General features: G+C 40.6%; 1 protein-coding gene across 1 annotated transcript in view; it reads right to left on the bottom strand.

The window, feature by feature from the left end:
• Window positions 1–25629, bottom strand: part of LOC122811243 (tumor necrosis factor receptor superfamily member 10A-like) — a 1311615-nt gene that overhangs the window by 91092 nt on the left and 1194894 nt on the right. The window contains exon 9 of the mRNA XM_044082955.1: window positions 1948–2005. Within this exon, the coding sequence (XP_043938890.1) occupies window positions 1948–2005 (58 nt within the window). The remainder of the gene's footprint in view (window positions 1–1947; window positions 2006–25629) is intronic.

Genomic DNA, 25629 nt, shown 5'->3' with positions numbered 1-25629 from the left:
ATTAGGTCTTCGGCCATTTTAAGCATCTGTGTTTTAGGCATAGACGCCTGTCCAGGAGAATGCTGTACTTGTTTTTAGAGCTGCTTTAGTCTTTGCCTTTGAAGCTGAAGTTGGTTTTACATATAACTGTGTAGGTCTGAAAACACCCTCAGAAGCCAGTGCCTGCTCAGCGGCTCCAGACCCATCTGAGGGAATAGTTTCCGAGTGTCCAATACCTTGAGTTTCCAGTGGCCTAGTCGGCTCCACATGGGAGTCAGAAGTGGCCTGTGGCTCTGAGGTAGCGGGCGTCAGGGGCTGCAAAAGCACCTCACTGAGAACCGGCGACAGGCCTAGCAGAAGCTTCGTCGTCGGTTTTGGACCTCGGATGCCTGTCCTTTTCTTTTTCTTTACGCTTTTTATAAACTCCGGTAGTCGGCTGTTCCAACGGCATTATATAATTGAATCTTCTGCCAAAGTAATGAAATGCAAAATCGTACCGACGCTTAATAGTGCGTTGGTTAAATCTAGCACAAAACCGACAACTAGCAACGTTGTGGTCAGGGCCTAGGCAAGAAATACAGTAAGAATGAAAATCCTTATGAGGTATTTGCTTCCCACAAGAAATACAATTATTAACTTTTTCTGACATCAGTCTGGAGCAAGAAAAAAGTTTCCCCAACGGGGTACCTAAGTACTTTAATGAAGACTTTGGATCTGAAATTAGAATTTGAAAATCTCAGGAGTCGGCCAACCAGCACTTGCGAACTGCTTTTGCTTCGGGCACCACGCAGCAAGAAAGACTGAAGAAAATGGTGTTGGCTGCATCTTTTATACTCCTGGCGCACTGACATCAGGGAGGAGGCGACAGCAACCGACGCCGGACCTAGACTTTGGAACTCAGGCTGACTGCGGGTAGCCTGCCAACAGGATAACCCTATTGTAATGACTGCAACAGTGAAACCGATGAACATCAATGCAACATGGGAACATCTAGAATGCTCTTCTGAATTATTTTGATAGCGCTATCTCTCTGAATCACAAGGAATAAGAAATGCTCTTCATCCACCTGATATAACTACATTGTAAATATAAATGTCAGACTGCTATAAGTACATCGTAAATGTAAATTTAGACTTCCCAGGTATTGCACTTCGCAAAGCATTTAATTGTTTTTCTGTGTCCTTTTATATCTTCCATGTATTTGTTTCTTTGTATGGCTTCTATAATGTATAACTGGAGGTTTTCTCCCCGGGCATCCCCTGAAAAAGGACCTGTGTCCAGTCGGACTTTCCCGGTAAACAAATGTAAAAATAAGTAAATAAAACTATTTATGTTTGTATACATTTTGTATATATTTTTATGGTATTTTTTAATGTTTAATGTTTTTTCCTTGAAAGTTGTCACTAAGATCTTGTACTTTAATTACTTTATTAATTATATTAATTATGTTTTGAATATTCTAATTGGTTGGGGTTACTTTTAAATACAGACTGTTTTACTTTACACCCATGCTCTGATGGAGTCCCATTTACTGGATGAAAGCACTTAGCAGGGGTGTTTATTGCATTAATAAAACTATTTTTTTTGGAAAATTTTGTCTTACTGATCACCTTTTGGACATCACCTTTTGGATCTGTCCTGGGCACAAGCCCTTGTGGTGTTTTAGTATTTTGGTTATTGGTTTTACTTTACCGAGGGCTGTTACTGCCATTTGTTTTGCTTACATACATACAAATAGACTGATGGTATTTTCAGAAGAGACATAATATCCATTGTTTACTCTATAGCAATATATATAGTTGTTCTAGGTGACAGATGACCTGGAATGAAACACAAATAAGAGTAAGTGGTTTATGAATAGAAGGAGCATCTGAAAATATGAATTCTCTAGTTAAACATTTACTACTCCTATCCTTAATCAGACATGAGAGCATCAGACTCAAGGCAAATGCCATACCAGAGACTTACCATCATCAGCCACTGCTACAAGCTCCCTTCTCTTCTCTTGATGTGTATGTGGCATTTCCTGTTAACACAGTTTTCAAGTCAGATAACACTGCCAAACAGTATAAAAAACTTAAATTTAACCAAGCACTGCTAAATTTAGAGTTGTACAGAGTACATGAATAAAAAAATTAGAAATTACTTTGTATTATTTACTTATTCCATCTTCATGTAGGCATATAGCATCACAAAACGAGTTCAGTCAAAAATAAATGTTAAAATTGTGTTACACATTTTACATGAAAAATTACTTACACAAACATCTGAATGTATTTCCTTAAAAATCTTGCATGCACAAAGCTGCCTGTTTCAAATTAATCTTTCTTCACTATTTAATCCTACACTTGTAAGAGACACTAAAATAAACCCAGCCAAATATAACTGGTATGAAAAGTTTACTAACATTAAAGAAACTGCAATTTTTACATAATTTTGTCATTTCCCTTTGGTCCCAAAACAAGAATGTTGATTAAATTTCCTCTGTATCGTAACATGTTTCATGCCTGTTATGGTTACAAGAGGAAACAGCAGATCACTGCAGACAGGCAAATGACAAGGTTGTTCACTGATGACATTATACACTTTACATCGTAAAGTCACTGGGCACAGGTAGTCAGTCAAGTGAAAGAATGGTGAACAGTGCTAAGTACACATCCAAGTACATTGATGAGGACTACATGAAGTACTGCAGGAGTGCAAGGCAAAAATTGTCATAAAAGTGATGAATGGATGATGACACCCACGGCCTGTGGCATTACATGCCTATGCAAAGGGGTGACAGCATCAAACTGCAAAACAAGAACTGCTGGAAACACGGTATTCTCATGATACAGGCTAAGTCATTGTGGAACAGCAAACGATAAGTTAGGCACAGTATGTGCCACCATACTAGCTGTGCAACACACCTGGCACAGTGTATGGAGGACACGAGGCCTACCATAATTTTATTTACAAAAGGGAAACAGTGAACATGGTGGAAGAACTGTGGCCTACAGCTCACATGAAATATGTTAATAATATGCTTAACTTGTCTTTATATCAATAACTGACTCAGAAGTTTAATTTTGAAGTGAACAAGGTTGCAGGATATTCAGTGATGGTACACATTACATGTGCAGGAAGTCAATTATTTTGCTGTCTCAACTACAGATTGCTTTGATTATATAAGGGCTATTCCACATGAGCACAAACTTGAATTGTCTGCTACTGTTCTTAGGTCTCTGATCTGGCAGCCTATTCTTAGTGGTTGTTCTTCTATTGTGCAGTCAGTAATAAAACTAACATACTTTTTGCTATGTTAAACTTACATTTCCTGGTGCTCAGAGATCAGCCTATGTTTTACAGTATTTAGTTATTTTTCTTAACCATTCTTGTAGCAGACCCACATTTACAGAAGATGTAATCATATTAACAACTTTACAGTCACCTGCATATTTAGTGTGGGGGGGCAGGGAGGTACAGTTTTCAATTGCTGTCTCACAATGTTTGGCGTTCCAGTTCTGTTCTTATAGGTTCATAGGTTGGTACTGGGCTATCTGCCCGAAGGCATATATTAGCCCAGCCACGTTGTGCGGTATTCACCGCCCCTTTAGTAGTTCCCTAGACCCTTGTACTAGCAGCTAGTACCCTTGGCCCCTATCTAGTAGTGCTGTTGGTGTGATCCCCGGTGTGAACTTTCTGTTACCCATCCACTCATCAAGGTTCCTCTTGAAGAGTGATAGTGAGGAGCTCTGTCTTATGTAGATCGGGATCCTGTTCCATAGTAAGGGAAGTCTCTGCGAAGGGAATCTATCCCTCCAGCATGTTCTATTCATTGTTGTGTTGAGGTTTATATCCCTAGAGCATGTAGCCCGAGTAGATTTGGTTTTGCTAAGATGGAGCATGTTCAACAATTCTGGGTTGGACATGGCTCTGTACGTTAGACAGAGATCGCCTCTGAGAAAGCGGTATGCAACAGAGAACAGTCTTAGCTTTTGATTTTCTTTTTCTTGGTTGGGATGTCTTCTATATAGATTCCGTATGTCCTCGCTGAGTCTTTGCGGCATTTCACTAGGTATTCTTTTTCTTCAACATCCAAACAGTGAATGTGTGTGCCCTGTGTTGGGCTGGCATTGCATTCTGGATAAGTTCCTCCATCTTGCACTCAGCAAAGGCTCCAGTTCTCTCCAATTTTGAACCAGATTAAGTGGAGAAAAGACTACATGAATGGATACAAATATTGAAAACCAGAGTACTCCTAGACGAGAAAAAAAGTACTCAACAGCAAAAGACTTATCAGAGAGCAACAGGGGACATTGCTGTTTACTCAAAGGATTAGACAGAAGACTTCCCAAGTGGACGTGACTCATTTGGCTTGCATAACCACTGCCTGACCCACTAATTAATGTGTTTGTTTGCATTTAATGACACTCTTATGTGGAACTATGTCAAAGGTATTCACAAAGTCACAATAAAGTTACCAGGTCCCAGTACCTCTTGTATCAGATCCGTTACTATCCTCTCCACTACTTCATATACTACTACACTGGTTTCCAATGATCAGGGTCTGAAATTATACTTACTATGAATGCAGGGACAACTGTTGCTGGCCACCACATATATATACAGGATGTATCTTGTTGGCATATGTTTATTAAATATAAAATGTGAAGATTTAAAAAGGTCATCCGACAGCTGGTGTAGTTAACTCACACACCACATAATATTTTAGTAACTGCATCATTAATAAACGCAAATGCCTGCCACAACTGACAGAAACAGTTAAATCTACTCAAAGCTGGCAAAGTTGGTGCTGAGGGAACATAACTATTTACTTAATTATAAATGTGCGGTCAGTATTTTCTGGAGTAAATCTAAGTCCATAATTGCTATAACTATTTACAACACACCTTCACATTGTTTTTGTGCTCCTTTCCTAACAATACATTCAGCTCGTTTTCATTTTCAAGTGAAACAACTCAGCACGCTCACTCTTCCTGCTTGCACTCTATTAGTCTAGGGTCAAATACAAATGGAAACTGATGTTTTGGCCACAAAAGGGAAGAGGAAACCAGACATTTCGGTTTGTTCATGTACACACTTCTAAGATTCCTAGATGGAAGGTTATTGCCATTCCCCTGTTCTTCCACTCACAGGCCCATGTGATAAATGGGACAACCATCACCATAGGCATTATACTCGCACCCATTTATCTCTCAGCCTCTAGCCATGAATAAACTAACAGCTATACTCACATGTAGAAAGTATCTCAGTTCGTCAGACTTAAAGCAGTGTAGCCGACTCATCAGCTGCTATGCCAGTTCTATCACAACTAAGTTACCATAATGGCTTGCTATAAAAGTGGCATCATGCTGAATGATGGCAACAGTCTCAGGAAAAACAGTAAATGACACTGTGTGCCAAGATCACTTTGATTTGCATCCAAAGGTTAAGAAGAATTTTAAGAAGTCAGTAGCTTTCCTGCACATCAATCAGCTCTGTAAGCTCTGAGCTATACCTGCTAATGAAAAGGCAATTTTCTATGAGGCTGACGTTTTGTCATCTTAATGGAAAAAGGCTTTAACTTTATTTATGCTGCTTTTTGCAAAAATTAAAAAAAGGTGGACTCTTCCTCTTTAATTCTTAGTTTTTTTGAATCTTACTAAGACTTCCAAGAGAAAGGTAATATTGAAGAGATGTTTTTCTACATAGCTAATGGTCAGTTCAGTTGCGCCAGTAAGCAAAATAGGGGCACAAATTTTTATTTTTTCAAGGAGGTTCTTCAGCTGGGCCAATTCACCTAGATACCACAACAGTGCCATGAACATTCTGCATAAGCAGATGCAGTCAAATTGTTAATTGGGAAGTGTTCTGTTACTACTGATAGTTGAACATCGGGTCTATATTAGTTTGTCGCAAAGCAATTGCTGCAAACACTGGATCGTCAACCCTCATTCGGCAAAAATAATTTCAGCGATTCGCTGAATTTACTGAGAGCAACAGACTGACAGTTTCATAAATCGAACCCATACAAGTGGGTACTTGCTTCGCCCCCAACTATATACACCAACTCCGAGATTGCACTACAGTGGATAAAAGGACAAAGTTGTTCTGTAGGGCAAGTATTTACTTGCCCTCACTAAATTCAGCAAATCGCTCTAACAGTTTTCTCTGAATGAGGGTCGAGGATCCGGTGTTCTCTGCAACTGCATTGTGATGAACTGATGTAGACCCTTGAACATCTACTTTGGGCCTCATGAATTATCCAACCACGCACATCTTTTCTAAAGCCCATAAATGTCCTTGGTACAAAACGAAAGTTTCATTTCTATGTGTATTTAATGACTGAACTGTCAAATGACAACTGTTAACATTTCCTCTCTTAACCTGACCTACAGCACTACAAAGTTTACATTTAGTTGTGCAACACTGGACCTGCAACTATTTTTTTAAACTTTGGTTAATATTTGCAGAAATTTTAGATAATGCTCAAGTATTTTTATCTTTTACAATGTAAGAACGAAAGCTGTCAAATAAGAAAACATACTGTCTAGACAACACACCTTGACTAAGTGAAAATGTAGATGGGGGACCTAGATACTTGGGTTGATAGCTCCTCTTTTAATAATGGCTGTCAGGAAATCTCTGTATTCATCCCTGGTAATTGCAAAAAGAATATTATCAAGATCTAGAGGTAATTACTTCCTTATACTCAGCAGTGATCAGGTCAGTTACAGACTACGACATACCCTATATTGTGCTTAGTGTGATACAGCCCAACAGTTATACAGATCCCAAAGGTTCTTAACCAAAAAAAAAAAAATCAAAGGTCTGAAGTCCATGAGCTACCAAGAGAGCTGGAAGCTTTATCCCTATCTAGACTTTTAAGAATATCCATGCATTAAAGATCTGACTGCCCTGGACCTCTCATTTCTCCACATGATCAATACCTCCAAATCTTCACCAACATACAAATAAAACATTGACTTTCAAGATGGCTGCACACCAATCAACAGCTTAATTTCAGCTCTCTCAGTTTGAGAACAAATGGAGAAATAAAAGCAAGTGATATTGTCTGCTCAGGTAAAATTCAGTTACTGGCTACTAAGTACACTGCCTACATGCTAGCAAAGTACTTTCGAGAATTTGAAAGAAAATCAAGCAGAAAAGGTGAAAAATAAAAACACTGGCTGGGAAGAATCCTGCAGCAATTTAGCAAAAAGCAGTTCAAGCTTCAGATTTGGTACAACAGATGGTTTCCAGTAATTTAGAGGGAAAAATAAATCAAAATATAGTCATAGGTGGTGAAAATGAGGAATACATCAACTCAAATAAGAAACTGTAGTAAAAATAAAAACTAACTCGCTATTCAGATGAACTAATAAAACTGCAAAAAATCAAAGGCTGAAATGAAGAAATGGATGGTTGACTACGAGTCTTCTCAAGAACAGAAGTTTCAAAAAAATGGTAGCATCAGGAGAGACAGTGCACATAGTAAGCCTGAGACTTTCTGCTGTACCAGAGAAACTGGTATGCAGCCAAGACCTACATTAATAAAGAATCAATCAAACCAGCAGAAAGAGTTAATCTTGACAAAACTCTGGCAGATGGGGAAAGTATTGAAAACTGGAGATAGCAGAGTTTTTGTTGAAAATGACTATGCACTGCACACTAAGCAGAAGATTAGCAAATGTATCCCAAACAACAGGGTAATAAAAAGAGGAATGAGTGAGATCAAAGCTGTTGTATCCGCCTGTCTTCAGAATATTTTTTCCTGGAGGATCAAAGGCATTTTTGGATGAAGAACAGGCTAAGAGAGAAATAAAAAAAGTTTATCCAACAAAAAGTAAGCCATCTCATTCTTTGACAATAAAGCCCAGACACTTTGCCAGTGAAACCTTTTTCAAAGTTCCAAAGGAAAATGCTTGAGAGACAGAAAAAAAAAGCTCAGGAATTGACTAGAAGAACCAGAGTTACCTTGGACTTGAACCAGAGTCTGGTGCTGGGAGACAGAGATGGTCATGAAGACCACTAGCAACAATAAAATTAGTAAAAAAATGGGAGACAATAAAGCATCAATCATATTTGTCAAATATGGCTTTGCAAGAAAAAGTGGCGAAGAAAGACTGGATTTTTGTTTACAGTCCACTCACAAGTTTAACAAAGTCAAGTATATACCCTACATTGACATTAATGTTTGAAAGGACACTAAAAGGAAAAAAGTAAAGTAAAACCATTTTTTTGCTCTTATTAGCATTTTTATAAAACACTTCTTAACAAACTGCATTTTACACAGCAAAGCAGTTTATTATATAGTGTGTAGTTAAGGGTATTATACATTTGGAGGGCAGTCTTCAGTGAGTGTTGTAAGTGTGAAGGAAATCAAAGTAAACACGTACTTTACAATGTAACAAATATAGACTGTACAGTATAACAAGAGAAATTCTGGACAGAAGCAGCTTTTAAGTTAATATGTTGTGATCTTGGGCTGCTGGGATGGGGGGAGTGTAGAAGTGCACTGATTATATCATATGCAGAATTAAGTAATTTTTTTACAAGGGTGGATGTCTAGATCAATGCACTAGGCTTACACTATAAACAAGTGCTTTTGTAAACATGTAGGCTTGAAAAATAAAAATGATGAAAGCCATGAAAAATGCCAAGTTTCTTCCATCTGCAAATATATTCGTTTTTTTTCCCCATTAACAGATGTTCTCACTGAGAGTCAAGTCTGCAGCTGAAGGCAGAGGTACATTCTGTTCTGAGTGAAATTAAAGATTCTCTTGTGCATCTGCAGAGTTGTTAGCTGCTTTTTTTTTTCTCACTACTGACTACTTTTACATGGAGACAAACTGTCTGCAGGAGCAAGCAATTCATTTTAAAAGTTCTGAGCATTATTTGCTGACGGAAATGCAAAATTTAAAGGTAGAATGGCAAGCAGTTCATTGAAAAAAAGTTTGAAATTACAGGGAGTAAAATAAGAGATAGCAGCATCACTAAAAGCCTTAACGCTTTAATGCATTTAACAGTGCAGTGCACAATTTAGTTTTAAAGACAGCTAGTTCACTTTTCCTTAGGACTAAAAGTTAGTTTTCAGAAAGCATACAAGTGCTTTTTTCATATGTAAGAGGGAAACAGAGATAAGTAAAGAACCTAGAGCAATCAGTGCACGTGGGAAGACAAGCTACAATGTGTGATTTAGCATGGGTAATCTTAATTTTAGGTTAGGTAATGACTGATGCTGCAGTATGGGGCAATTGTTTTTTGAAGATGCACTTATGTTTGTATAGGGATAGGGGTGCTGTGAAAATGTATTAAGTTTTTTGTTTGAGGGTGTTCATTAAAAAGGAAAGTCTTAAAAAATGTGACACAAGTTCAAATGGAAATAATAAACAGCTATATAAAAGATTAGCCTGCCAAACGTTAAAAGTCTGCATGTAAGACAAAAGTTGGAAATACCTATTCAAAAGTACTGTCATGTATAACAGGTGGGAGCACTAGCTTTTTATCATAATGGCTATGTTATCCATATTATCTTGTAATGTAAATGGACTTGTGGCTACAGACAAAAAGGAAAGAGTAATTATAATAAGAAATTTGCAGTGCAAACAGCAATGCTGCAACAGATGCATTTGGAAAGAAATGTGAATTTTACAAAAAGGATTTCAGAAGGGATATTCAGCAGGACATCACAGACAAAAGAAAATGGGAGTAATAGTACAGACTGCTAACAGGGCTCCAATAGTGATACAAGGGGGAAAACACAAGAAAGGGTAGACTTGTGATAGTAAGGGGATAGTGACAAAGGGGAAAGATTACTATGGCATGTTTATATTCCACCAAAAACTGTTACTATGGAGCTTAAGAAAATTTGGGGAAAATAATCAACTTTCAGCAGGGAATATTACTTATAGTTGGGGACAGGAACTCTGATTTGCAATAGTTAGGATGTAGCAAGTGGAACCTAGAAGGGAGAATTTAATAAACTAAGGAAAATGTAACAAGAGAGGATAAATCTCTGAAGAAATGTATGAAGAGAGTGAGGTTGGACAGAAGCAAGTTTAAGTTAATATGTTCATAGGTTCATAGGTTTATACTAGGTTATCTGCCCTAGGGCATTTATAAGCCTAGCCAGAGTGTGTGTGGCTTTCGACACCCCTTGGGATGAGCATACTACGCCCATATAGGGTTTAGTTTACTGTGCCTCTATCCAGTAGTGACACAGAGATGACCCCTGGGGTAAACCTACGATCCCCCATCCACTCATCGAGATTTCTCTTGAAGAGAGTCAGTGAGGGGCTCTGCCTAACATGGACTGGGATTCTGTTCCAGAGTGTAGGGAGCCTCTGGGTTATGAATCTGTCCCTCCAGTATGTCCTATTTATTTCTGTGTTGAGGTTCAAATCTCTTGCTCTTGTGGCTCTGATGGATTTGGATTTTCTGAGGTGGAGCATGTCCATTAATTCTGGATTGGACATGGCTTTGTACGTCAGGCATAGATCACCTCTGAGTAGGCAGTATGCGACTGAATAGAGCTGGAGTTTCTTCAGCCGGGCAGCATATGACATATGTTTGAGATCCTTTATCCTCTTGGTGAGGAACTTTTGGGGTCTTTCCAACTGCTGCAGGTGTCGGGTAAGATGCATCCCAAATGGGGCATTGTACTCAATTATGGGCCTGATAAGAGAAGAGTACAGGGGTACAATGACCTCTCTTGATCTAGATGTGAATCCCTTCATGATAAGGTGGGCAATATAGAAGGTCTTCCTCACCACCTTGGCAATGTGAGTGTCAAATGAGAGGTTACTGTCAACTTAGGTCCCTAGGTCCCTGACTACCTCTTCCGTACTTAATGGATTACCACCTATGTGGTAATTTGTGGGTACCTTGTTTTTCCCAAAGGGTATGACTATACATTTTTTGGCATTCAGTTTAAGCCCATAGCTCTGGCACCAATTATCCGTTTCTATGAGGCCTCTCTGAAGGATGCTTGTGTCCGCTGGAGTATCAATTATGGCGCCCAGTTTGCAGTCATCTGCGAACTTTGTCGGCCACAATCCTCCTATGTTTGCTTGCACCTCGGAAAAATAAATGCCAAACAAGAGGGGTCCCAGGACTGAGCCCTGTGGGACAATGCTTGTGACTGGCTTAGAGTCTGACATGGCTCCAGAAATTCTGACCTTGTGGGTTCTGTCCTTGAGCCAGTTTGTAACCCATTTTGTGACATATGGGTTTACTTTTAAGCTGGTGAGTTTGTCTATGATGCCCGAGTGGGGTATTGTGTCGAAGGCTTTTGCAAGGTCAAGGTAGGCTGTGTGAACTGCCTTACCCTCATCAATGGCCTTAGTGACTGTTTCAAAAAAGTCGACCAGGTTCAAAAGGCAGGATCTGCCCTTGACAAAGCCGAATTGGGTAGGATCCAATGTCTGTAGGTCCCCAATGTCTTTGTTTATGAGTTCCATAATGATCCTTTCCATAGCTTTGCAGACCAGGCTCGTCAAGCTTATGGGGCGGTAATTTCCAAGGTCCGTAGAAGCACATCCTTTGTGGAGTGGGACCACTGTTGCTGTACACGCCACTCTTTGGGTACGTATCCTGTAGTAAGGCTAAGATTAAACAGCAGCCTTATGTGCGGGTTTAGTTCCTCTTGGAGTTCATGTAGCACGCAGCCCGGGACACCGTCCGGTCCCACTGATGCTGTGTTTTTAGCTTTGGAGAGGGCGGCTCTCACCTGGGCATCTGAGATGTTAGGGAGGCAACACTCTGTTGGGATAGATATTTCTCCTTTTGGGGGGGAGGGGGCGGAGAGATTTGCACTGAACCTGTCTGCCAGAATGTTGGCAATGTCTGAGGGGTTCAGTGTATTTTATGTCATTTTGGAGTAACTCTGAGCATATCTGGGAGTTTCCACCTAGGTTTCTAACATAGCTAAAGAAGGCCTTGTGATTGTCTTTTGTGTCTTTTGCGATTTTTCTCTCAAAGTTGACCTTGGATGATTTTATGAGTGATCGTAGTTTTTTGCTAGTACTGATCAGAGATGCCTTCCCTTTTAGGGATTTTGCTCTGTCATGTAGTAGCTTCCTCCTCCTGTTGTAAAGTTTGTTAATGGCTGGGGTCCACCAGATAGGGCACCTGCCTTTGGGGGAATGGGTCTTGGTTTTATAAGGGATTGCATCATCCATGCATTCTTGAAGATGTCCGTAGAAGGCATTTATAAAGGATTCAACGGTGTGGGTTGTGGTTTCCACTGGCCCAGGGGCCTTGAAGGATAACACTTCAGTCTTAAGAAGTGTGAAGTCGGCTTTTGAGAAATTCTTCACTGTGGTCTTTTGTGCAGGGGGTGGTGGCAGGATGTGGATTTCCAGTGAGATTAATTTATGGTCAGATCTCACCAATGAGGGGTATACTTCCGGTGTGGAGCATTTTGTCCCCATGTTTGTGATGATCAGGTCTAGTATATTATCTCCTCTTGTGGGAGTGGTGACTAGTTGTTCCATCGCATTTGAGTTTATGAATTCTAGGAACCTTTGGGCTAGGGTGTTGGGGCTTGAGTAATGTTCCCAGTCTATGTTTGGGTAGCTGAAGTCTCCCAATATGATGGTATTTGGAGTGACATTCATACTCTCCAGTGTCTTCAGGAAGGCTGTGTGGGGTTCCTGAGTTTGATAGGGTGGTAGCTTGGGTTGCTGGGATGGAGGTGGGGTGTAGAACTGCATTGATTATATCATAAGATGTGAATTCTATAGTAGGAATCCAGACAGTATTTGCATATTATTCTCCAAGGTACAATAACTGGGCTAGACTGGAAAAAAATTATATTTCACAGGAACATATGCATTTAATTGAAAGCGTTGGCATACATCCCATAATCATTCTGGATCATGTATTGATAAAAACGTAGATAAAAATGCAGGTTAATAAAGTAAAAATGAGACGTGCTTTCCCACCTACCTGTTTAAAAGGAGGAATCAAAGGAATAGGTAGTAGAAATTACTTGAGGGTTATTAGCGAAGAAAGAAATTTTTCAAAAGTGATATTTGGTAAGTGGGACAAAATGAAAACAGCAGTTTAAAATAGGGTAGAAATAAAAGAGAAAGATATGGTGAATAAATAATATGAATTATTTAGAGGGGCTGACAAGTTAAAGTATTGCAGAATAAGGGGAATATCACAGAACAAGAAGTGGTGCAAATGCAGAGTGCTACAGAGAAAATAAGGAAGTATTTGGATAATATACATAAGTTTAGAAAAATAATTGTTGAGCAGTTTGTTTTTTTTTTGATGATTCCAGAGCATAAAGCTTTTAGCACAATGACTTATGCAACAGAAAGTAGAAAAGGTCATCAAACTTGGGGAACATACAACAAGAAAAATAACCAAAGATCCGGTACAGGTATTAGAGATTACAGACATTTTATGAAAATTTGTACAAAGCACAGAAATGTGCTAATCATGAAAAAGCACAAATTGAAGACAATTATGCCAAGGTTAGAGGTAGATGAGGCTCAACAACTAACAGTTAAGACATGTGGAGATGAGATAAAAATGGTGATGTATAATCAAATCTGCAGGAAAGTCTCCAGGCATAGATGGCACTCTTGTGGATGTTTGGAGGTTAGGAAGGAAGAAAGTGATTAATATTTGGAAGATTATTTTAACAGGAACGTAAGCACAGACATCTTGGAAGAAATCTGCGGTGGCTGTAATACCTAAAGATGGTAAAGACACATCAGACCCAGATCAATTTTAAGCCATGATTATAAAGTGCTTATGCTAGCTAAAAGAGTGGCAAAGATGATGCCAAAATTGATAGATATGGATCAATGTGGTTTTGTGGAGGGGAGGCCGACACTTGACAACATTAAAAGAACAATGATGATCTAGAGGGAAGCAGAATGTAAGAAAATACAGCTGTTGTTATTGTTGGGTCTTGATGCAGAGAATGCATTCAATGGAATAAGCTGGGATTTATGACTAGGGCAATGGAAGCATTTGCATTCCCTAATAAAATAATAAGGTTAATTAGGAAGAAATATAAAGTTTCTGATGGCAAGAATTAAAGTGAAGAGTTCCTCTCTGATAAGTTCTATCTGATCTGAGGTACCAGGCAGAGGTGTCCTCTTTGCCCTTTGTTACTTGCTTTATATTAAGAGCCACTGACAAAAAAAAAGGGGCATGGAAATTTAAGGGTATAACTGGCATGATAATCAAGAAAAGTTGGATTTATTTGCAAATGACATTATTTTGTACCTGATAAATACAGAAAAGGACATTTCAGTGTTGTGGAACATTTTGGGCCACTTTCAAGTCTTTTCAGGATATAAAGTTAATGAATATAAAACAGGCTATAACCATGAATTACGTAACCACACAAACTGATTAAGCAAAACCCATATTTATGGGGCCACAATAAAATGAAGTATTTAGGAGTATGGATTAAAAAGGTTTCTATTATGGCAGCAAATGATATATGAGAATAGACTTAAAAGATAATACAAAAATGAGAAAATGGAAGCTCTTTTTTATTGATAAGGAAAGTAAGATACAAGCAGTGAAAATGTTTTAGTCCCTTTAGTTTTATATAAAGATGAGGCATATTTTTATCAAAATGAAGAGAAGTTGTGGACAATAATACAGAGTTAAAGGAATTTATCTGGGAGGGAAACAGGGCAACAGTTAAGTGGGATAAACTGATCCTTCCAATAGAACCATGTGGTTTAGGATTATCTGATTTGAGATGATATTTTACAACTACACAGTTAAGGCTCACGTACATAGCACAAGCATAAGGTTATAATTCAGACTGGGAAGGGATCAAAATGAAAAGATGAAATGGGGGTAGGAGGGAATGGGATTTTGAATGCGGATTCGTAAGTAGAATAACAACACTTGTATAGAATATTATGTTCATAAAGTAGCAAAAAGTATTCTAAGAACTAAGCCAACATGAGAATTGAGATGTTTCCAATACAGATAACTGTAAGAGGTGGTACCGAAAATAGGCAAGAGGGGGCTGGAATTTAATGGAGATAACTGGTAAAGGAGACCAGCTGGAATAATGGTTAAGGTCTTCACCTCCCATGCACAAGGTTCAATCCTGACATCCGGATAATACCTGAATAGAGTTTGCATATTCTCACTGTGTCTCTGTGGGGTTCTTCCCACCTTCTAAAAAACATGCCAAGTGTTTCCACTCCAAACTCACCATAGAATGGCGTTGAAGGCAACAGCACAGACTCTAGATGCTGCCTTATAGGGTGAAGAGTTATACAGACCAAACTCTTTGGGCATTAACTACGATGTGCAGTATCCTCTAGGTAGGAGGGCATGGATCATAAAGAGCACGCCATGTCAGGGTTATCCTCTCGACAGTGTAACAACTGACTCTAGGTGATTTATTCATGTTGATTAATGTCAACCAAAACTGGGCGTGGGCATTTGCCAGTGATGTGGGTTGTGGACCCTACCTACTCCAACCTACACCAAGGACCAATGAGAACATGCAGGGTTTTTATAGTAAGGAAGTGTGCATTTAGACCACATCTGCAGGACCTGCTACATAAATTGGGACATCATGAACTGGTGTTGAAAATGGGTAACCTAAATACACATATTGGAGCAGACAGAGCAGGATATGAGGACTGCCTGGGTCCACATGGGTGCAGTAACAAGAATAAAGGAGGCCAGGCCATTCAAAACATCTGTCTGGGAAATGGCTCGATGGTGGCCAACACACGGTTCAGCAAGAGGCAGTCACAAGCTTACATACAAGAGTGGCCAACATGCAACTCGGGTAGACTTCCTCCAAGTAAAGAAAGGGCACTGGGGTAGAATCAGTGCTTGCAAAGTCATCCTGAGTGCAACAGTCCAGCAACAGTCCATCCACAACATTAAACACTGGTTGCACAATCAGCTGCAAGCAATGGTCAGAGAAGGTTCTACGGTCAACAAAACCTAGGCTAAAGACCTGGAAGGTGACTGATGAGAAAGCACAAGAGTTCAGTGAATTACTTAGGGCTCTAGCACCTGAGAAAGAAGAGGAAACGGGTGGAGTTGAAGAATGGTAGTGCCTCAAACAGCATACATAAGGACTATAGAACAGATGTGGTCAAGCTAGGTATGGAAGAAAGGTACATAAGAAAAGCTGTTGGTGGAATGCAGAAGTCTAGGAAGTCTTCAAATGAAAGGAATGCAGGAAAAGGTAGGAGAGAAAAAAGACGAACTAGGGTAAGAAGGAATATTGGTTGGCTAACAAACAGGCTAAGAGAAGAACTGTAATAACAAAGGCAGCAGAGCCACTCTACCAGCTTCCGGAAAGCTGGTCAAAAAACAAGTCTGGAGAAAAAAATTCAGGCATGATTAATTAAAAAAAAAAAAAAATGTATTCTGCAGACTTGGTTTTTGATCAACCTTGTGTGGTGTTTTAAGATTTTTAGATGGCTGCACACAAGTGTATTGCTGGTTTATTTGAGCTTTCTGGCATCACAAAAAGATAAAGAAGGTAGAGACCCTTCATAAGGGATACCAGCAACAACCTGCTTACCAACCAACAGGAAATCAAAGGCAGATGGACAGACTATTTCCAGAATTTTCTGAATGACGAAAACCCCACAAAAGCTGTACTGCATCAAGCATAGCCTACAATGAAAGATGAAGAGGGGACCACCCTAGAAGAAATATGAACAGCACTGAGGAAAATGAAGTCCGGGATAGCAGGCTCAGATCAGGTCACAGCAGAGATGATCAAGATGTTCAGTGAGATGGGAAGAAATGGAGGGTACTCCTAGCAGTATGGAGAGAAAATCAAGCCCCAGATGACCGAATAATTAGCAAACTAGTGCCAGTGTACAAGAACAAAGGAGACATCCACAACTCTGAGCAGTTCAGATGTACCAAACTCCCGTCACACTGCATGAAAGTTCTGGAGAGGGTGATTAATGTACAAATACACAGAGAAGTAGAATTTAAGATGGGAGATAAGCAGTGCAGATTCAGATAAGGGTGCAGTACAACCAACCCAATGTTTGCAGTGGGACAAATGGTTGAGAAGAAACTAGAGATGAGGAAAGAGTCTGACTGGGCATTCCTAGATTTTAAGCATATGACAAGGTCCCAAGAAAGCTACTTTGGGCAGTCCTGTGGTAGTTCAAAGTCATAGAAACATTGGTAGAATTAGTGCAGGCTATGTAGAAGGACCGACTCAGTGTGAACAATGCTCAGATTCTCAGAGCAGTTTCCTGTGGGAGTAGCTGTGGATCAGAGTTCAACTCTCAGCCCAATGCGGTTTATAGTGTTGATGGACTATATCAGCAAAAAAGTCAGAGGGCAGAGATCAACAAAGTTGCTGCTGTATGCAGATGATGTGGCACAACAGGCAGATCTTAGCAAGAACTTCAGCAAAGGACAGCGGAATAGAATGCAAAACAGAAGGTACATGGGATGAAACTGAGCACAGATACAGCAGGTGTAATGGCATCAAATGGAGTTCAGAAGAAGCTGAGAATTGACAGAGAATGGAAAATAGTGGAACAGATTAACAGCTTCAAGTATCTGGGACGGGTGGTTAAGAAGAAGGAAAGTCTGAATGAGTAGGCCAAAGCTAGAATTAGGGGAACACAGCCAACTGGCACAGATTGGCAGGGGTTGTTTACGACAGAAGAATGCCAAAGAAATTGAAAAATAAGATGAGCAAAACAGTGGTGCAACCAGGACTATGTATGATACAGAAATCAGGGCTGTAAAGGCACAGCAGTTGAAGAAGCTAGAGGTGATGAAACTGATGTGCCTGAGACAGGTAGTTGAATGCAGAGTATGGGATAGATGGAGAAATGAGGAAATCGGAACAAAAGACACAGCAACTCCAATTGCAGAGAATGCTGAAGAGAACAGATTACATTGGTTTGGGCACATGGAGAAAAGAAGGCGACAATATGGTAAAGAAAAGTTGGGATGGACTGAAAGAAGGCAAGAGGAAATGAGGGTGCCCAGTACAGAATGGATGGACTGTGACAGAAGACCTGTGACAGTCAAGTATGACTGTCAAAGAAGGTAGCAGAGTGGCACTGAATCGAGAGATTATGACAGTTGACACATCATCCCGACCCCATGTACAAAATGGGAAAAAGGGGGTTGGGGGTTGATGATGATGAACGTACAAAGAAACCATGGTACTGGGAACAAATAATCGGGTATTGCTGCCAAAGAAGGTAGTAGAGTGGCACCGAATCGAGAGATGATGACAGTTGACACAACACCCCGACCCCATGTAGAAAATGGGAAAAAAGGGAGTTGGGGGGTTGATGATGATTAACCTACAAAGAAACCATGGTATTGGGAGCAAATAATCAGGTATTACTGTCAAAGAAGGTAGTAGAGTGGCACTGAATCGAGAGATGATGACAGTTGACACAACACCCCGACCCCATGTAGAAAATGGGAAAAAAGGGGGTTGGGGGGTTGATGATGATGAACCTACAAAGAAACCATGGTATTGGGAGCAAATAATCAGGTATTACTGTCAAAGAAGGTAGTAGAGTGGCAATGAATCGAGAGATGATGACAGTTGACAACACCCCGACCCCATGTAGAAAATGGGAAAAAAGGGGGTTGGGGTTGATGATGATGAACTTACAAAGAAACCATGGTACTGGGAGAAAATAGCTAGAGAGGGAAAGGTAACAGAATGGGAAGAAGAGTGATGTTTGGCTTGCAGGGTACAAACTACCTTCTCTATCAGGGACTGATATCAGAGTATAGGTAAACAGAAAGAGATAGGAGAACTGTAAGTGAAACCTTGCTCTGGTAGAGTTTTTAGTTGAATCTAGAACAGAAAGGGATGATCAGTAGACCATACAAAACACTGCACATAAAATATAAGAATCAATCAGAGGAAATTAGACTGGGAAGACAGACTGGAAAAGGAATTTATAAGGGAAAAATAGGAGGACACACATAGTATGGCACTCAAGTATGCAACAAAGTCCAGAAGATTTAGGACTTTTGCTTGGATGTGTTTGCATATGTATTTTTATACCTCCAAGCAGACTTCAAAGAATTCTTCTTCAGGTAGATAGCAAATGTTGGAGGAGTGATGGGTAAGAATGAAATAACTGGGAACATGTGTTTTAGGAGAGTAATGAGATGGCAAATTTTAAAAATTTCCTGCAGAGTACTCGAATATTGGATGAGCATAGGATTGTAACTAAGGAAATTATTCTTTTGAGCTGGGACACAGAATCTGAATTGCCTAGACATAGTAAGGCCTTGTTAAATTTAATTCTGTTGGCTGCCACAAAAAAATTACTACAAATGGAAATTAAAGTCTTAACCAACTGTATTTGAAGAAATGAATATGGTAAAAGTCAGAAAAGAACTGAAGAAGAATCTTTAGAAAAGGGAAGGAGCAAATTACATTGAAAATGGAAACTAAGGTAACAATACATGCAGAATACTGTAGAAGAGTAGTGAGGTTTAAGGAAAGGCAGGAACTGAGCAATTAATGCAATGCTGAATTGATGATAGTTATAAAGAAAGAAAACACACACAATGTATAATGTAAGTAAATGGAAAAAATGTTAATATGGTTATTTGTTTTATTTATATATGTTTTCCTACAGCTTAAGATATAGGTTCACAGGTTCAAAGGTTCATACTAGGCTATCTGCCCTAGGGCATTTATAAGCCTAGCCAGAGTGTGTTTGGCTTTCGCCACCCATTTTAAATTAATTTTGCTATGCCTTTTTTTGAGGTTAGTATACTGTGCCTCTGTCTAACAGTGACACAGAAGTGATAGCCGGGGTAAACCTACGATCTCCCATCCACTCATCAAGATTCCTCTTGAAGAGAGTCAATGTGGGACTCTGCCTAACCTGGACTGGGATTTTATTCCAGAGCGAAGGGAGCCTCTGGGTTATGAATCTGTCCCTCCAGCATGTCCTATTTATTTCAGTGCTGAGGTTCAAGTCTCTCGAGCGTAGCTCGATGGGATTTGGATTTTCTGAGGTGCAGCATGTCCATTAATTCCAGGTTGGACATAGCTTTATACGTCAGGCACAGATCGCCTCTGAGCAGGCGGTATGCCACTGAGTAGAGCTGGAGTTTCTTTAACCGGGCAGCATATGGCATCTGTTTGAGCCCTTTGATCCTCTTGGTGAGGTACTTTTGGGGTCTTTCCAGTTGCTGCAGGTGTCTGGTAAGGTACATCCCAAAAGGGGCATTGTACTCAATTATGGGCCTGATGAGGGATGAGTAAAGAGGTGCGATGACCCCCCCGAACTAGATGAGAATCCCTTCATGATTAGGTGGGCTATATAAAATGTTTTTCTAACCACTTTGGCCACGTGGTTGTCAAATGAGAGATTGCTATCAACTTGGGTCCCCAGGTCCCTAATGACTTCTTCTGTACTTAATGGATTACCACCTATGTGGTAATTTGTGGGCACTTTGTTTTGCCAAAGGGGATGACTATACACTTTTGGCGTTTAGCTTGAGGCCATGGCTCTGGCACCAGTTGTCTGTTTCTATGAGGCCCTTTTGGAGGATGCTTGTGTCGGCTGGAGAGTTGATTATGGCGCCCAGTTTGCAGTCATCTGCGAACTTGGTCAGCCACAGTCCTTCCGTGTTGGCCTGTACCGAGAAATATATACCGAACAAGAGAGGTCCCAGGACTGAGCCTTGTGGGACGCCACTTGTAACTGGTTTGGAGTCTGACATGGCTCCAGCAATTCTAACCATGTGGGTTCTGTCCTTGAGCCAGTTTGCAACCCATCTAGTGACATAGGGGTTTATATTTAAGCTGGTGAGCTTATCTATAATGCCCGAGTGGGGTATTGTATCGAAGGCTTTTGCGAGGTCCAGGTAGGCTGTGTGGACCACCTTCCCCTCGTCAATGGCCTTGGTGACTGTTTCAAAGAAATCAACCAGGTTTAAGAGGCAGGATCTGCCCTTAACAAAGCCAAACTGGGTAGGATCCAGTGTCTGTAGGTCCCCAATATCTTTATTTATGAGGTCCATGATGATCCTTTCCATAGCTTTGCAAACCAAGCTAGTCAGGCTTATGGGGCGATAGTTTCCAGGATCCGTTGAGGCACCACCTTTGTGGAGAGGGACCACTGTTGCTGTATGCCACTCTTTGGGTACATATCCTGTAGTAAGGCTAAGATTGAACAGTAGTTTTATGTTTGGGTTTAGCTCTTCTTGATGTTCATGTAGGACGCAGGCCGGGACACATCTGGTCCCATTGATGCTGTGTTTTTTGCTTTGGAGAGGGTGGCTCTTACCTGAGCATCTGAGATGTCAGGGGAGCAGCACTCTGTTGGGATAGATATTTGCCCTTTTGGTGGGGAGAGTGGGGAGAAGTTTGCACTGAACCTGTCAGCTAGGATGTTGGCAATGTCTGTGGGCTCGGTGTATTTTTTGTCATTTTGGACTAATTCTGAGCATATCTGGGAATTCCCACCCAGGTTCCTAACATAACTAAAGAAAGCCTTGTGATTATCCTTAGTGTCCTGTGCAATTTTTCTCTCGAAGCTGGCCTTAGAAGATTTTATGAGTGCCCGTAGTTTTTTGCTAATACTGATCAGAGATGCCTTCCCTTTTTGGGATTTTGCTCTATCATGTAGTAGCTTCCTCCTTCTATTGTATAGTTTGTTTATGGCTGGGGTCCACCACACAGGACGTCTGCCTTTGGAGGATTGGGTCTTGGTTTTATTTGGGATTGCATGATCCATGCATTCCTGAAGGTGTTCATAGAATGCGTTTATAAAGGATTCTGCGGTCTGGGCCGTATTTACCACAGGCCCGGGGGCTTTGAAGGATTTTGCCTCGGTTTTGAGGCGTGTGAAATTTGCTTTAGAGAAGTTTTTCACTGTGGTTTTCTGGGCAGGGGGTGGGGTCGGGATGTGAATATCCAGTGAGATTAGTTTATGGTCTGATCTTACCAGTGAGGGATACACTTCTGGTCTGGAGCATAGTGTCCCCATGTTGGTGATGATCAGGTCCAGTATGTTTTCCCCTCTTGTGGGAGTGGTAACAAGTTGTTCCATAGCATTTGAGTTTATAAATTCTAGGAACCTTTGGGCTAGGGTGTTGCAGCTAGAGTAATGCTCCCAGTCTATGTTTGGGTAGTTGAAGTCGCCCAATATAATGGTGTTTGGAGAGACCTTCATATTTTCCGGTATTCTCAGGAAGGCCAAGTGGGGTTCCTGTGTTTGGGAGGGTGGTCTGTAGCAGGCTATAAACTGGAAGGCAGTTTTACCCACAGTTAGTTGCACATGGATAGTCTCTGATGCTTCGTGCTGTGCCACCAACCTGGAGGTGTGGGTATCTTTGACAAATATTGATACTCCCCCTCCTTTTGTGGTTCGGTCCAAGTTTTGGGGCCGAAAAGCATGGTATGAGGTATAACCTGGTAGTGCTGGGGTGCTCTCGAGAGCCTTGAACCAGGTTTCTGTTACTGCACAGATATCGATGTTCTCCATGCTAAGGAGAGTTTCGAGTGCGTGCATCTTGAGGTTTAGACTTCTGGCGTTGAGTAGCATTACTCTTAGTTTCTTATCCCTTGTGATACCTATGGAGGTGGGTTTGTCTTTTGAGCCTTGCCTAAAAAAGGCACTATGGGGATAGCAAGAGCCTTTGCCAATATCCGAAAGCCCAGGGGTGACAGGTGCAAGCCATCCCTAGCGAAGCATAGTGGCTTGTCGAGCATGTCATCCCAGGCTGACAGGCATTGGATCCCCTTTGAATGACACCAACACTTAAGCCAATTGTTGAAATTGATCATCTTGTCTTCATATTGTGGCATCATTCTTAGTGAGGGTAAGATGCTACTCAAGGTCAGGGTCATACCGGCCTGGGCTACATGCTCAGAGAGCTCCTCTATGTCTCTTTTCATGTAGCCCAGGGAGGTATGTCTCAGGTCATTCACACCAGCATGGACAATGACTGAGTCATATTTGTTCTTGCCTTGGAGTGACCTGAGTGCTTGTGTTATGTGGCGGATCCTAGCGCCCGACAGGCAGCTCACCATGACCTTCTCCTTGTTCAGCCTAGTGAGCGGGACGTCAGTGTGCCTGACGATAGAGTCACCTATTACAAGTGTATCAGGTGTGTTGTTTAGCCTTAAGGGCTGTGACTGTTCGGCACACTGGCTTTGTGAGCTATGTGTTGCACGTGTTTTGTTTTGGGGTAGCGGTTGCTTGGGTGTCTGCTTTGGAGGTCTCTGCTGCTTAGGCAGATTTTTATTTAGAGCCTCCGAGTATGTTTTTGTGTGTTTATGTGTTTGGTTTGTTGTCGTGGTAGGTCTATGTGAGACTGGAATTGTAGTGAGTGTGGTTTCCTTCTCCTGACTGGTTACGCCAGTACTGAGTTGAGAGAGCTTAGCCTCCAGTTTGGCTATATGGTTGCATCTCTCACATGTGTTGGAGTTTGTTGGGAGGAGGAGAGGGTTGTCTGTGTACATGAGGCAGTTGTAACATTGCCTCAAGATTCCCAGATTCACCAGCTGGACCGGAGAGGAGATTGGCACCTGACCTTTGGACATGCTAGAATAGTATTGGGAATTCCTTTATAATTGAAAAAAAGGGCCAATGGGGAACAAGGTACTCAAGGGGAGTTTGTGAGGGTGTAGTGCTTTTAATTTTTTAGAGCTGACTTATATAATTGCTTTAGTGAGCAAGTGCCAGGTAACTTAAATGCAATGTGTTACAGGTAACTTAAATGCAAAATCGACAAACAGTAACTTTCTTTCAAGTGAAACAAGGAAATAAGTACAGTAAGCAATGCAGATATCACTAGGGATCCACAGAAGTGCTAAAAGGCCGCGTTTTAGGTGGAATTAGCGTTTCAGGGAAATAAACAAACAACAAGCATACAAATAAAGCTAGATTCAGCAGGCCTGGATCTAGTCTATGCTACAGCAAACAAGGTGTATATAATTCATTTTATTTTTAATTTATAAAACACGCACAATGTATAATGTAAGTAAATGGAAAAAATGTTAACAATTAACAAATGTTAATGTTAAAAGTTTTTTTTTATTTATATATGTTTTCCTACATCTTATGATATAATTTATTTATTTTACATTTATTTACCCGGAAAGTCTGACTGGGCCAGAAGCCCATTTTCAGAGGAGGCCCAGGAGAAAAGCTCCACTATAAGACTTAACAATTAGCATAACAGTTACAATACAACATAAAGTAAAAGATAAACTTACCAGAATTAATATATACTAAAAGTGACAATACAATTAAAAGTTAACATGAAGGACAAGAGTAGAATATCTCGAGAGATAGTATCCAGAGTGACAATATATATAGTGGTGCATTTCTTCTGTACACTAAACACATCACGTCAATAGTATATATGTGACACTGTCATAGCATTATGTATGAGTAAATAAAAGAGATACACGTAGATGGTGAAAATAGGCTTAGAGTACTGTGAAAGAAAGCAAAGTATGGTAGTAGACTTAAGAGGTGTATGAAAGATGGCATAGTATGATCGGCCTGGAGTTGTGCAGCAGCAAAGCCAGTTGCTGGTTATTGTTCCCTGAGTAGTAGTTTAAATGTGGAATGGAGAACAGAGAATCCCCAAAACTATTGTTTGATTTAGTGACTTTTAGTAGGAGTTTGTTAGAAGATCTTAGGGTTCTGCAATTAGAGTAAGGCTGTTCTAGGTTTTTGAGTGCATGGCAATTATCTGGCTGGTGGATGATGGAATGGGCAAATAGGTCCATAGGCTGGTACTAGGCTATCGGACCTAGAGCCTACACAAGCCTAGCCATAACAATTCCCTGGCTATTTCTTCCCAGGATATTTACTTACCTGGTCCCCTGTCTAGCAGGGCGATTGACATGAACCCCGGGGTGAATTTCCTGTCTCCCATCCAATCGTTAAGGTTCCTTCTGAAGAGGGCCAAAGAGGCGCTCAGCTTGACATGTATGGGCAGTCTATTCCAGAGTATGGGGAGTCTCTGGGTCAGGAACCTATCCCTCCAGCATGTTTAGTTCATTGTGATGACCAGGTTTAGATCCTTGGAGCATGTGGCTCTGAGGGATTGGGATTTCTTTAAGTGTAGCATGTCCAACAGCACTGGGTTTGACATGGCTTTGTATGTTAAGCAGAGATCACCTCTGAGTAGGAGATATAATTTTTTTACCAACAAGAATCCCAGGGTGCCATCAGTTTTTGGAATTCCAAAGGTGCACAAGGACCCTTCGGATCCACCTTTACGACTCATTGTATCCTCAGAAGGTTCAGTTACTACGCCTCTTGCCAAGTTTGTAGATGTTAAGTTGAAGGATTTATCCACTAGAGGCCCATCTGTCTTGAAAGATTCTTGAGATTTATTGAGACAGGTAAAACATGACCTCTATCAATCAGAAATCCTTTTTGTAACCCTAGACATTGTGGACCTCTTTGGCTCTATTCCACATGACACAGGTCTACAGTGGCTTGAGGAGTGTATGAGGGAAAATGGAAATTTTAATTGTGATTTTACTAATTGCTTATTATTAATAGAAGTTATACTTAAAAACAATTTTATGTACTATGAAGGCAAATTTTTCCAACAGAAAAAAGGGGTTGCAATGGGGGCAAAATGTACACCAACATACGCAAACATTATTTTGACTTGGTGGGAAACTAAACTTGTACTTAATAGTGAATT

This window comes from Protopterus annectens, chromosome 9.part0, assembly GCF_019279795.1.
Source record: "Protopterus annectens isolate FY-2018-M chromosome 9.part0, PAN1.0, whole genome shotgun sequence".
Lineage (NCBI taxonomy): Eukaryota > Metazoa > Chordata > Ceratodontiformes > Protopteridae > Protopterus > Protopterus annectens.
The sequence above is the reverse complement of the archived record's forward strand: the minus strand, read 5'-3'. Positions and strand labels throughout refer to the sequence as shown.